At 28.7% G+C, this 15,051-nt stretch overlaps 1 protein-coding gene across 4 annotated transcripts in view; it reads left to right on the top strand.

The window, feature by feature from the left end:
- The window catches only part of LOC142318385 (uncharacterized), a 59,954-nt gene that overhangs the window by 20,181 nt on the left and 24,722 nt on the right, over window positions 1-15,051 (top strand). For 3 of the 4 annotated variants that reach the window (XR_012754900.1, XM_075354965.1, XM_075354967.1), the window contains 2 exons: window positions 3,264-3,380; window positions 9,700-9,845. Coding sequence is in view for 3 of the 4 variants with exons in the window: in XM_075354965.1 (XP_075211080.1) it covers window positions 3,275-3,380; window positions 9,700-9,845 (252 nt within the window). In the remaining variant the exon portion in view is untranslated. The remainder of the gene's footprint in view (window positions 1-3,263; window positions 3,381-9,699; window positions 9,846-15,051) is intronic. The other variant, XM_075354968.1, reaches the window with a different exon arrangement.

Here is a 15,051-nt window from a genome sequence, read left to right as displayed (position 1 = left end):
ACGCAGAACTATAGGGAATTTTCGGTCAATATTATTATAGCGGGCGGTCTATTGCTGTGCACATTGCGTGCCAGAGAGAAATTGAAAGAACGGGTTGAACAGTTAGAACAGTTATTCCTTTACGAAAACATCTCGTATATCTCTGTATACTTACATAGTATGTGGAACATTGTCAGAGTTGTTCAGGATAGTTAATAGCTCATGACGGCGCTATTAAATTTATTAAAGCTATCAGTCAGCCTATGTGCACAGCAATAAGCCTCTTGCTATACCATATGTTTCCTTGTAAATTGCTTTGACACGTGCTGTAATCTTAAGGAATCAAAATAAACTACTATAAACCAATATTAGACCATAAAGAATGCACAGCTAGAAAGATACGTCAAAGTCGCTCTACGTAAAAGTTGCGCGAGGTGAGCTCGTCAAAGTAACTTAGGTCTACAAAATCAACGGCGAGCTCAGCTCGTAAACAAATGGTTAAGGTTCATTTCTTTAGGAATAACTCTCATTCCGAATTAATACTTCTTTCTAATCCTTTCTTTCTAGATTAACCTTGCTTTTTTAAAAATAGTTTTCATTTTATCTTGTTTTTATTACATTTTTTTATAAGTGCCAAACCTATAATCTCCTCTTAATTTTTTTATATTTATAATACATTTCATTTTTGGTTGTGGATTTACTCTCTATTCTATGGTTGTTGATATTTTTATCATTAAAACTTATTGCAATTTTTATTAGATTTCTTGAAATTTTATCAATACCTTGTTAATAAATAAATGAAGTTTTAATCTATATTTTTTAACAATTTTATTATAAACTGAGCTATTTAATACTTGATAATCTTTTTTAGTTTTTTCTTGGTCTAAATTTATTTATTTTTTATTTTTATAATAATAGTTTCTTTCTTTGTAAAAACTACATTTTGAGAGTTATTTGCTATTCCTTGTTCCTTGTTTTTTTTTCTGAACTACCTTTTTATTAAAAAACTTCTTAATATCTTCAGTTAATAAGTTGAGTTCGATAAACTCAGTTTTTAAATAGATTTATTTTTAATGTATAGTATACAAAGTGTATCACGAAGTTAAGGTCAAAAATCTTAAAAAATCCCCTTAATTCGGTCTGTCCCTTAATTAATGTCCTAGAAATTTCAGTACAACCTCATTTCACTGGTTTAGCTGAAATCCTGAGGGAAATCATTCACTAGCCTAACTAGCAAAAGAAGCTATTAGGACATATGTTTACATATGAATTTTTTCCATTATTTTCATCAGTAGAATAGGTTATTAAAGTCCAGAGAGAACTTTATTTAAATAGGTGATTCACTCCTCAATCTCTCTCTCTATCTATCTATCTATCCATCTCTCTCTCTCTCTCTCTCTCTCTCTCTCTCTTTCTCTATCTATCTATCCATCTCTCTCTCTCTCTCTCTCTCTCTCTCTCTCTCTCTCTCTCTGTGTGTGTGTGTGTGTGTGTGTGTGTGTAAGAATCTTTTTGTTTTCTCCTTAAACTCTTCTATTTATGAATATTTAGATGTAGGCATGAACTTATTATTACTTTTTTTTTTACTTTTTCTATTCCTCTATTGGGGTTTTCTCAACTGTTTTGTTTATATTTTGTTTAAAGTTTTTTTTGAAACATATCTACTTGTCTTTTCTTGGTTTTAATTTTTTTTTTTTTTGTTTATTCTAATTTTCTCATGTATTTTCTGTAAAGTATACTCTTATTTTAAATTTTTCTTATCCTTTGTTTTCAAATAAATTATTTTTTTATTTAAAATAACATATTCACACTATTTATAATTTTTGTCTTTTTTTGATAGTTTTATTATAAACCTTCTTTTACATAGCTGCTTCACTCTCTCTTAAAAGTTGTTGTCAACTTTTTGAATCAGTTTTATTCGTTAAATTTTTCTCTTGTTTTTTAATGTGTCTGAAAATCTCAGAGTAGACTTTGGTATTTAAAGTGATCCATTTTTATTTATCTATTCACTTTTCCACATGTGTTTTCTGTTTGCTCTATTTAATCTGAAAAGTCCTTCTCTTCTTTTTAATGTTTCTTGATAAATTGAACTAATTTCTTAAAATTCCTTGCTTAAATTAGATGTTAATCTATCAATATATGTTATCTAGGTAGTAATATTCCTGTTATTATTAGTTAGATTAAATTTCTATTAAGTTTTAGAACTGGGCAAAATTTAAAAGTCTTACTCCTACTAGAATTTCAAACATAAGTAGTTTAAAACTGTATTTAATTCTAAGTTACTGATTAAACATTTTTTTTAAAAAAGCTGAGAGCAACTCTGATTCATCCCTTACCTGCTTCAGATGCAACATAGCCATAAAAAGACTAAATTTTATCTTTAATACTAAATTTTCATATTAACTACAATTTCATATTAATTTAGTTAACCTCATTGAATTCACTGAATAAGCTTTTTTCTTTTTTGGTAACTTATAAGTCAGAAAGAATTTCTGGTTTTTGAATTTTATTTAAGAGTTAACAGTCATTTGTATTATTTTGTTTGTTGTAAAGAAACTATTATTGTTCTGATTAAAATTATTTTATATTAAATTTAGATTTACATTCAGCTGTTCAATTAATGGGGTATTATATGTGGTTATATGCTAACTGTGGTTACTATTAACCACAGTTTATATACTATATGTGGTTAATATTAACTTTTTATAGTCATTTGCCTATCAAATAATGTTGCTGAATTAATAATCCTATTTAAATTACATACCGTAAACATTACAATAAAATTCATTTTCACATACAAGCAATGCTGATAGTTCAGTGTGAGTTTTTTGAATGTGCCATAGAGTAAAAATTGTCCATGCCACTGACACAACAGCAAGCACAAATTTTGGTTTCATATTATTAAATGTATAGAAGCCCTGAATTCTCAACAGAGTTAGTAGTGGTCTATAGTTCTGAAGTGATTTCACATCTAGTCTCTGAACGTGGTACATTCTGATTCCTGTGAGAAAACTCACAGACTAATTACAAAGGAAAAAAATTAAAATAAAGAAAAAGGGATTAAAAAAATTCTACTCTGCTTACAGTTTCTTTTGTTATAGGCAATGTTTAACTGTTTTAAGAAATTATATCTCTCTGATATGTACTGAGCAAGTATGCTCTAACAAATTATGAATTACAAACCAATAGTTATCGATATAAAACTAAAAACCTTTTTTCTTTTAAATATTTTAGATGCTATTATATTTTATTTCAATCTTTGTTTGATATTAAATTATTCATAGGTGAATTCAATATGAGCCGCAGCATTTTAGATGTTGAAGATGTACGACTAGTTTTCTTTAATATGCTGAGTTGTTATATTATTATTTGCTCAGCACATCCTTATCCAGACTCTCAATGTAAGTATTATAAAGTCAAGTAAGCTAGAATAATTTGAGGTTTGATTAAGTGAATTAGACTTACAGTTTTCATCGCAGAGTTAAAATATGGACAAATTTTACATTATAATTCAGGATTGTAATTTACATTCTGTTATAGTGTGCTTAAAAGTGGAGGTGTTTTTCCAGTTTATGTAAAGAATAAAGTTGAAGTTAAAAAGTTAAAAATTGTTAAATGCTTGAAAAAGATTTTGAGTTAGTATTTCTTATTAGAAGGTGAATTTAGGATTACTTCTTGATTGATTTATTTTGAACTCTCTCAGGAAACTAGGATATTTTTATAAATAATTTACTATGGTTTTAGAAAAGATAATTCATAAAGAGAAATATATTTTTCTGTGTAGTAAGCACATTCAAGATTTTGGAGATGTGACTAAAACTATAAATTTATTTAAAGTAAATAAATTCACAGGATTCTATCTTTCCAACCAATAATTGACAAGAATAATAGTCACTAGTTTACCTAAAACTTAGATTATAGAAGTTGATTCAGAGTATTCAGATCATACTTATAAATCATTGTAACTAGTTCTCCTGACAGTAATCAAATGAGTCTGATCTCAAGAATGCAATAAAATTTAGAGAGGAATCTGAGGGTAATGCATTATTTTAATTTCCTCGATAATAAAGCAAAATGGTCAATGATTCACAAGTCATCAGGAATAGATTTAAACCATAAAAATTTTTAAAAATAGTCAGTACAATGTCACATGTCCTGCAGGAGTCCAAGACTATAAGAAATAGAAACAGAATAGGGCACAGAGATAGCTAGATGGTTTAATAGAGAATTATTAGCTAAAATATGAAAGCTTGGGAAATATAAAATTATAAAACCTATTAATAGAGATGTAAGGAGTATTAAAAGTATTAAGAAATGTAAATAAATTAGGTTTTAATGTTGCAAAAAAGCTGTCTGCAGATATAATGAAATCAGAAAATTTATTTATTAATAGTTCAAATTGAAATGTCATAAACAAAAAAAAGAGGATCAGTTTAAACTTACGAAATGAGGAAATACTCATAAAATATGAAACCAGAGAAAGATTTTGCAGCAGTTAGTAATGAATAACTATATAAATACTTTCAAAGAATAGTACTGAATTTAGTAAATATAATAATAATATTAGTAATAGTATCACAATTGTTGTCAGACATTTTAGGTGAAAAAATAAAACTACATCCTTCATAACTGGTTGAAGTGGAATACAATTCTTAAAAAATAAAAAGATTTAGATGGTGTCACTGTATGGTGTCACTAAACGTAGTAAAAGATTTGTTGTTGTGTTTCTCATGTCATAAATTTTTCCTTTAATAATTTTAAATTTTCTTACGAATTATAAGTAAGTTATCAAAGACTTATTAGTTTATAAGAAAGTAAAAGTTCTGATATAGTAACAGTAGATCAGAGAGAATTCTGTAGTTTTTTTTTAATACTATGCTTGACAAGATAAATATACTATTTACATAGTTGTATATTCTTCATTAAAATTATAATACATTAAGAAGCCGTCCGTCTCTTTTGCAGATAAGGTAGTTGAAGGGTTACAGAATGGAGAAGTTTGATGTCAATATTTTTGGATCTTACTGAAGTTTTCTACTGTGTAAATTTTGAAATGAAAAAAAATTAAGAGCAGTTGATCTTATAGACACAACACAATTAATTTGACCATATTTATAAAACATTGAATGATATGAATCTTATTTACCTAACAAAAAATAATTTTTGAAAATAAATGTGTAAAAAGTGAAATTAAGACAGATTTTACTGTTAGGTTCCTTAAGTAGGGAATAGTTTAAAAAATAATCTGTTATATATGTAAATAATATATAAGGTAAAAGAAATAAAAAAGTTTACATACTCTTTTTTTATTCATGTGATATTGATGAAATGTATATTTCAGTATGTTTAAGAGCACATATTCCATTATCAGAATTATAACTCTTGGGAAACATCATATATTATCACTAAAATGTTTGCTAAACTCACACTTACTAAAAATGCATATAAATAACATTAATTTAAGTCAAATTTGTGTTTTTAGGATTATTATTTGATGACCTCCAAGAGTAATCATTCTGATACAGAATACATGTTCCAAATGCATCATTGTAATAAAATTTGTTCATCAGATAAATAAAAGTAAGTCAATTTTCTTGTTTCCTTACATGATGAAGATACCCTTAAACAAAAAAGTTCATTAAATAGAAATGGATGAAAAATTGTTAATAAATTTATTAAGTGTTTATATTAAACAAAGAGAAAACAGATTTTATTGAATTTGAAAATAAATGGGTTAAGTTTGAAAAAAATGTATCATGGGAAAAATAAGTTAATGACAGTCAGGTGTGATCTTTATTGAAAAAAAAAAGACTATGTAACATGTCACATATTAGGGATGAAATTGTTTTGTAGGTTGCCTCATCGTATTGTTACAATGAATTTTCAAAATTCATGAGAATGCCAGATGAAACAAATAATCGTGTTGGTGAGCTTTTAAATTATGTTTACCAGCAGTTTCACACTTGATATCAAACAATTTTACTTATTTATAACGGAAACAAGGACTTATGTTTCCTCTATGTATAGAAGGTATGTTTCCTGTACAAAGGAGTAAATTGTTTGATATCATCTCAATGTCACACAATCATCACACCCATCATTGACTATACTCCATTTACATTTCTGTACAAAATGTAAGCACAATAAATCACTTAATTTCCCTGACATTACCATAACCAAAATTGAGTACCATGTAATGTAAGTCCAAAGGCTAAAGGAAAATAGAGACAATTACTGGACCCAAAATAAATCAGGATTAATAGATAGTATTGGACTTCATTTTGGTATATGTGTATTAGATATTTACAAAAACAAAAGGTTGAACAATTTTCAATGTGAATTAAAAAAAAAAAAAGAAAATTAAATAAATAATCAAGTTGCTTAATCTTAAAAGCAACTAAATATATTGGAAGTTCCACAACACAAAATTTGATTGTTAAGTTAACCATTGTTTTTCCATGAGATAGTCATTTCATATATACAGACTGTTTAAGGGAGTCAAATACTTCAGGTAGTATAACTGCAAAAATACAACATAAAAGTCTATATTTTTTTTTAATTGTACATTTTAAATATAATAATTTTAATAAAATTATATCATATCAACAGCATTACTAAATTATAATCTTGTCTTCTTTTAATCAGTTAATGTTGTAAATGTCTGCCCATATATGCAGAAATTCTGCTTGTCCATTCCCACAAAGGAACATTAACAGCTTACTGTGCACAATATTTAAAATATACACAAAAAATGACATTTTATTCAGCTACTACTATTTAACAAATAATATAAAACAAGAGTTTCTTTTACAATAATTGAAACTAAAGGATCCTGCAAAACTGACATCTGAAATGCCTGGTAGAAAAGTAAACAGAATAAAAAAATATAAAAAGTTAATAAAAAGCTAAGTTGACAAGTGTAGGGTTAGAACTGCATAAAATTTTTTTTTTTGTGAAAAATCAAACATAACAATTTAGCTACATTTAATTCATGAACACAATAGCTGTATATACTTTTTATATTTACATTTTATATTTTCTAATAAATTGTATAATTTTATTTAAATAAATAATAATTAAATAATTTTTCAACTCATTTTTTATTCAAATAAATATTTTATTTATAAATAAGTTAAATTTATGTGCTAATTAAAAAAGAAATTAAATTTATTCAATGGTCAGAAGGTTATCATGCAAAGAGAGATACTTCAAGATAAAAGATGGAAAGCAATGACTCTAAGGGTGCAACATCATTTCAAATGTGTACTTCTACTGAAAAAAAGATAACAAAACCTATGAAACATACAGTGTCATAAGTATAAAGTTTGTTAACAACTGATACTTCACATGAACATACCTAATCACCTTTACAGCAAAATCGTCCAGTTTCTTACTCAAGTTACATCTAATATATACTCCTTTGTCAAACATCAATTACACTGAAAATCTCTTTATAATAAAACATCTATAACAGGTCAATAATTACTCACTCACATTCATACATAACATACTATATAAAATACAGAACAAAATTAAAATGCACCTTGTGAGAGAAATTCATAACATATACAAAATTATCAACATTTCCAGGATAAAGTTATTTAACTGGTTTTAAAACAACAAACAAAATGCACCATATCATTCTTCAAATTAATAGAACACTCTTCTGACTCTGATAAATGTAGCGCACCCCCCCCCCCCCACAATGTGCAAACAAATTAGGCTGCAGTGATTCCGCTAAAAGTATTTAGAACAATATTTAGATATTTTAAATGTACTCGTATATTATATATTTATATTTTATTATATATATATATTATTTATTTAAAAAGTATTTAGAGCACTTTATAGCCAATATATAATCCCTCATATATAAGAAACACATACAGGCACTACAATCAAAAAATAAAAATTTTGTAAGCTATTTGAGAACAGACAGACTACAATTACATTAACCACAAAATACAAATTTTGCACTTAACATAAAAACCTTAAAATTTAATGAGAACAATGTATTAAATTAACAAAGCCCAACAACCATTGGATATATTTATTTGATTACTGATTTAAGGGATTGCCAAAATCTTTTTAAGACATTTACCATTATTAACACCTAGCAGTATTGTCATCTTATTTGAAGAAGGTGGTGCAATTTAATTAGCTCTGATAAGTCCCTGGATGATAAAGTAATTAAAAGAAATAGTCATTTATAATTTTTTAAACATTTTAATGTTATATTCTCATGGTGTACAATAAATACATTATTTCATAATACAAAAAAGTGTATCAATTGAAGTGCACTAATTACAGTACATTTAATGTTTTGAATCTTTCAATTAAACCATTTGTACTAAAATTTTCACTTTTCTGCTTTATATATAATAAAATTAGTAAATAAGAAGCAATTTTAATGAAGTTCTTCTTATGTGTTAAGTAAATTCTGAGTAGACTATATCCACATTGTTTGCTTTGACAATAACGTAAAAGACTTTTAACTCTGCACTTTACTCAAGTAAAGCATATATAAAATAAGTTTGAATTATAAAGTAAAGAAGTGTATTTAAAAAAAATTAGAATTATACAATAAGTTATGAAATTAAATTATACATTTAACTCAAATTAAAAACTGTGTTAGCGGTATCAGTTTTGTTTATATTTTAATATTCCATTTTTTTAAATGTTTGTTTTAAATAAAATTGATGCAATGAGCCAGTTATCTGGTTTTTTTACAGTCAAGAATTGCTTAACTGAATTTAATAAATGTTACTGTATAAACTTCTTTAAGATGTGTCCAAAACTTAGATTTTATTATCTTAACATATTAAATCCTTCCTGACAAAAAACTGTTTTTCTATATTTACTTGTTCAAGGTATGTTACAATAATTTACAGAATAAAACTTAAAACCTGTTTTCTGTTTTCATTATGTTTTTTTGTTTTTGTTGCAATAGATTTTAGCCAATATAAAATTTTTACGGAAATAATTTCTTTTAATTTTGAATGGGAATTCTCCCCCTTGGTGAAAGATTCTGTAATTAACTTGCTTAGGATTCATTTTAATAATTTTTTTTAAATTAATGCAGATAAAATCCAAAACAATTTCTTTAGAAAATATTTTTCAGGATTTTGCTTTGGTAATTCCTCTGGATTCCAGAAATCAACTGGAATCCTAAGGAATCCTAAAATTGATTGGACCTGTTTTATTTGAACAAAATTATTAAAAAGAAATATTAAATAGAACCCTAAAACATAGAGTTATACACACTCATGTAAAAACACAATCATTTCCACAATATGTTCTTCTAGTAATATATAAACAGTGCATTATAATACTGTTACATATTGTGTTATAGTGCGTTATATATTGTGTAATTTTACAAGAATTAAGTGATAAATGAACTCTTTTATCAGAAAGAATATTAACAAATTAAATCCTGTCCTAAAAGTTTGAGAATCCCAATTCTTGGAATTGAATTACAAAGAAAAGATAGAATACTGAGATTTTGGGACTGCATATACTTCTGTTATATTATTATACTACCAACAGTAAATCGTCTAATAATGTTGTTCGGTAATGATGTTACTAATAATAAAAATCTAGTAAAAATTAGTGTTATCCCTGAAATATCAATTAATTTTTTTACTTCAATTGTACTGAATGTTACTTGTATAATCTATAATCAATCACATTATTCATTCTTGTCTTATTCATTCTTGTTAGATCTACCAGGTTATCGAGAATATGGTTCACCAACAGTGACAGCAATTACCTGTTCTACAGGCAAGGACTTAAAATTGTCTTGTATGTCTGGAAACTTACTTCAGTTCCTTAAAAATCAGGATCATTACATCATATGGAAATTTAAGGTGCTTGTTTTAATAACTTTTAAAACCATCTAAAGATTTTCTTTTATGTTTTATTCTTGAATAGAGAACAATATTTAATTAGTCAATGTTATATTTTTGATACTCATTTTATTTATTAATTTGTAATTTATGTTGTGTATGAGACAAAGTGCTTTCTTTTTTTTTCAATTAGATCAAGAAAGTTCACTTTTAACAACAATGTGCATAATGAAAACTAAAAACAATCTGTATTAATAATGTATATAGTATTAGCTATTACTTTTTATTTACAAGTATTTTTACTGATTATAAAAATAATAATAGTAATGTAATTTTCTTTAAAAATGATTTTTAAAAATTGAATGCATATGAAATCTTTCCTTTTAAATAATCAAATAAAAAAGTGTAAAAAAGAAAAGCAAAATTCACTTTGAGATGATCAATAGCTATCTTCCAGGCTGTTAACCAAAAATATAATAAGCTTACTAAACAAAGGTAAATAAATAAAAAAATTTATTACAGTAATTTGTTTTATTGTTATTGATTTGATAATTTAATTCAGCCTTTAATCTCATAAACAATACCCATCTCTTCAGAAAGAAAAACTAACCTGCTGAACCTCCATGGCTGAGTAGGTAGTGTCTCAGCACGTCATGTGGAGGTCCTGGGTTCAAATCCTGGTCAGACATGGCATCTTTTCATACGCTACCAATTTCCATAGCTTTTAGCAGTTTGTGTCAATAAAAAATGTCCTCCTATTTAAATGTATATTTCACTTAAATTTTTATAATGTAATTACATTAGTTAAATGGTTATAGTTTATTAATAGAACTGATAAAAATTTATTTTTGAGCTAACCAAAATTATGAATACACTCTTTGTCATGAATTTAAAAATGTAATTTGATACACCATATGTAACCATGGATAATGAATTTCTTTATCTTTTTAAACTGTCAGTGTTTCAACAGAATAAATAGTTGTCTACTGCCAGTGATGAATTTGGGCATTTGTAATATAATCATGTATCTAGGACTTCACACATAAATGAATCTTGCAGATTTATATTATAGAGTATCAGTAGACTATACTTTTTACCTAACCACAATGCAAAGGAGGATTATGTATTTAATAGTCTATTTTGTCTGTGAATTACTGCAAACCCCTACGAAGCCTAAATAACTAAACTAATTTTTAATAATTTTGCATCATAATGACTGTAAAAGCAATGACAAAGACATAATATTACGATTAAAATCTATAAATCTAAAAACTAATTTTTAATAATTTTGCATCATAATGTCTGTAAAAGCAATGACAATGACATAATATTAAGATTAAAATCTATAAATCTAATCTTGTATGATGATACAAGTTGATAGGCTGGTATTATCACACTGATAAGCTTGTATCATCATACTGAAGGTTTTAGTTTACTAAAAGATTTGTGTAAAAGTTACAGACTCACAATTGACATACCATCACTGCAAATTTTTATTTATCGTTTCTTTATTGGTTTGTTGAAATAATTTTAGAAAATCTACCAAATGCGGGATCTTTTTATACAATTCAGTTTTTCTATGTAAATTTAAACGTGTTATTTATTTTTGATTATATCATATCTCTCTCTCTCTCTCTCTGTGTGTGTGTGTGGGGGTGGGTGTGTGTGTGTATGTGGTGTGTGTGTGTGTGTGTGTGTGTGTGTGTGTGTGTGTGTGTGTGTGTGTGTGTGTGTGTGTGTGTGTGTGTGGGTGTGGGTGGGTGGGTGGGTGTGTGTGTGTGTGTGTGTGTATAAAAATAATTTATTAACATTTTGACCACTGTGTTAATAAAATTTAATGTTATATGAAATATAAATCACCAAAACACAGTAATCATTTAAGTTAAATTTACCGTACTAATTTCCAATAACCAGTTTTCACAGTATCCCATATCTTCAGTTGATTTAACATTCTATATTCATTACATTATAATATATTCTTTAATGATTAATGGTCAGAAAAACTACACACACTTATAATATCATTCATTCAAAATTTCACAATAGAAAACATTATAATTTCAGGGAAGAAAATAACAAATCATTAAACAATGTTTTAATGTAATAAATATAGAATTATGACTAAAAATTCTAGACACCTCGGACTACACCCCAAATTAATAAACATGATAAAATTGACCCTCACAAACACTAATGACAAAAGTGAAAGTCAGAGATGAACTCTCAGATCCATTTGAGATTAAAACAGGACTGCACCAAGCTAATGGACTCTCACTGCTGTTATTCAACTACATTCTGGAAATGGTAATGAGGGAATGGCTCAAAAATTGCTTCCCAAAAATAAAATAGGCCAAAAATCAAAACAACCTGCCTTGTTTTCACCATCAATTTGGCACTGCTAGGAAATGAAATCGACAAAGCTAAAATCCAGGTATTAGAACTTCAAAACATTGCAAATAAAATTGGCCTCAAAATATCATTCAAAAAACAGAAGTTATGCCCCAAAAACCAACACAAATAAAAGAAGTAAACATAAATGATGACAGTCAAAATAGTAGCATAATTCAAATACTTCGGAGAAATAATGACAAACAACCAAATTGAAAAAACCTTAATCCAAACTAGCTAAAGCACAAAAATTAACCTGGTACATCTACATTAAAAAAGTCTATCCATAAATGCAAAAATAAGATATAACAGTTATAAATCTGGAAGTCAAATATGCAGCACAAAAACTCTTTCACCTGAATAAAGAATGAAAGACCGACTGACTCCAAATAATTGAAGGAATCTGCATCAACCAAAAGTATCAGAAAGATGTGCAGTGGTGGATCATGTCCAACAAAGTTATGACAAAGAGTTAGAATACATCACTGATACCATGTGTAAAAGGAGACTAGGATTCTTTGGACACATCATAAGGATGCAAGATTCGAGACTTCAGAAACAGCTGGTACAGCACAATCTCAACTTGAAAAACACCAAAACAGGATGCAGATGGATGAGAAGTATAAGAGAGGATCTGAAGGAAGTTGGTCTTACACCAGAAGACACCACAGACAAGATAAAATTAAACAAAAAAAAATCAAGGATAAAAACACTCGCTTCACACTCAAAAGAAAGAAACTCACAACACGAACCTTTTCAACACCAGAAAGGGCACGGAGATCAGAACGTATAAAAAAGGACATGAGAACCGCAAGACCCGAACAGTTCCTTGAGTCCTTGAGAATGACTTGGATATTGGACTGACTAAAGTGATCATATGCAGTCATAATTGAACGCATAGGATCATAATTTGCCTTCAATATGAAGATGAACTTATAGATACTCTAAACGAAATTTTTGAGTTACTAGTCAATCGTTTTGAAGAAGCCATCAAAACGGCTAACTATGAAGAATTTTATAGAAGACAAAAACAGATCTAAGATCTGTTAAATTCCGGAACTAAAATGAATTTTTCTTACCATTCAAAATAAAAGCGTTCAGACGAAATTCATGATGTCACGATCAGAAAGCTAAACACCACTGCAAAACTTAGATAGTTAGAACTATATAGTCAGATATGGCGGCAGGATGGAATATACCCGCAGCAGTGGAAGAAAGCACGTATTATTCCAATTCTAAAAAAAAAAGATAAAGATTTGACAGATTCCAATAGTTAACGTCCTATTTCCTTGACGTGTGCTACGAGAAAAAGTTTTGATAAAATGATAAATAATCGTTTGGATTTTAGAAAGAGAAAATCTTTTATCGTCGCACATCAAGCAGGTTTCCGACAGTACCATTCAACTACTGACCAAATTATCAATTTAGAGGATATTAAATATAACAGCTACATCACAAGGAAACATTATGTCGGAGTTTTCTTTGTTCTGCAAATGGTTTTTGATTTGATATGACCTTAGAAGTCGATGGTTCCATAAAAAAAAAATAATACTAATAATGAAATGTTGGTATCATGGGTCAGGCAGTATTTTACTCCCCAGCCCGGGTTAAATTGTGGGGGACGGCTGACAGTGGGAACCCAGGCACTTCCAATCGTCTCTCACCGCCCCCACCTTACGAGATATTGACTGGCATAAATATAGTTTCATGGATAATTCAACATCCACAACGTCCGTGGACGAGGTTCCATGTAAAAACTCTCGTACTGGAGAGCCTCTGTCTTCGAAGGCAAAGAGGAGGAAGAGTGTCGAGTTTAGAGACAATGAAGAATTCATTGTTTTGGTAAAGATGGATCGAACGAAGTTTCGACCGAAGAGTAGCGGATTGATTCCGAAATATCTTCTAATCAAGAAAAACGAAGGCGATTTTACGAAGACTAGCTCTTTTGTGATAGCTCGAGGCATCACGGAAGCCGCCATAGGTCCAGTAAAGGATGTTAGGAAGACCGCAGTTGAACAATTTGTAGAAACGTGAACGATGTACGATCATTACGGTTACTTTAAGCTAAGAAAATAGGAGCACTAGACGTTAAGATCACGTCGCATGTTACATTAAATACCTCAAAGGATGTTGTATGTAGAGATTTATTCAACTGAACACCGAAGAGGAAATCACCGACGAGTTACATGCACAAGGAGTTGCTGCGTGTCGATGATTGAATATCCGATGAAACGGTGAAGTTGTTCCCTCCGCGTCACACGTCCTGATCTTTAATAAACCGAAGTGTCCGGAAAAAATTAAGGCAGGATTTCATAGATTGGATGTACATCCTTTTATACAGACTCCACTGCGATGTTTTGGATGTCAACGTTTTGGATATACAGCAGCGAGGTGTACCAGGAAACAAATCTGTGTTTGTGGAGAGCCATTAAATCCTGATGACCAATGCAGAAACCCGCCTGTATGCGTCAATTGTCATGGACACTAGTCTGCGAGATCCGTTAATTGTCTACTTACAAGGAATAAGTAGTAGTTATTCAAGAAGTCAAGATGATACAAAAAGTTAACTACTTGGAAGCTAGGAAGTTTGTTATCAGCAGAACGCCAAAGATTGCATCATATGCGCAGGTTGTTGCAGCTCCTGTAGCATAAAAGGACTTAATCTCCAAAGTAGCACCATCCCTAACAAACATGGTCAAACACATCATCAATCAAAAATTGAAAGGACAACTATCAAGAGGAAATAGTCCAAAACCAACCCAGAAGAATGCGGAAGTTTCTGAAGAAAAGAACTCCGTAAAGCCCAAGAATGAGTCTACAGCTAGTACATCAGTTAAGC

The sequence above is a fragment of the Lycorma delicatula genome, chromosome 1 (genome assembly GCF_047948215.1).
Source record: "Lycorma delicatula isolate Av1 chromosome 1, ASM4794821v1, whole genome shotgun sequence".
NCBI lineage: Eukaryota > Metazoa > Arthropoda > Insecta > Hemiptera > Fulgoridae > Lycorma > Lycorma delicatula.
The sequence above is the reverse complement of the archived record's forward strand: the minus strand, read 5'-3'. Positions and strand labels throughout refer to the sequence as shown.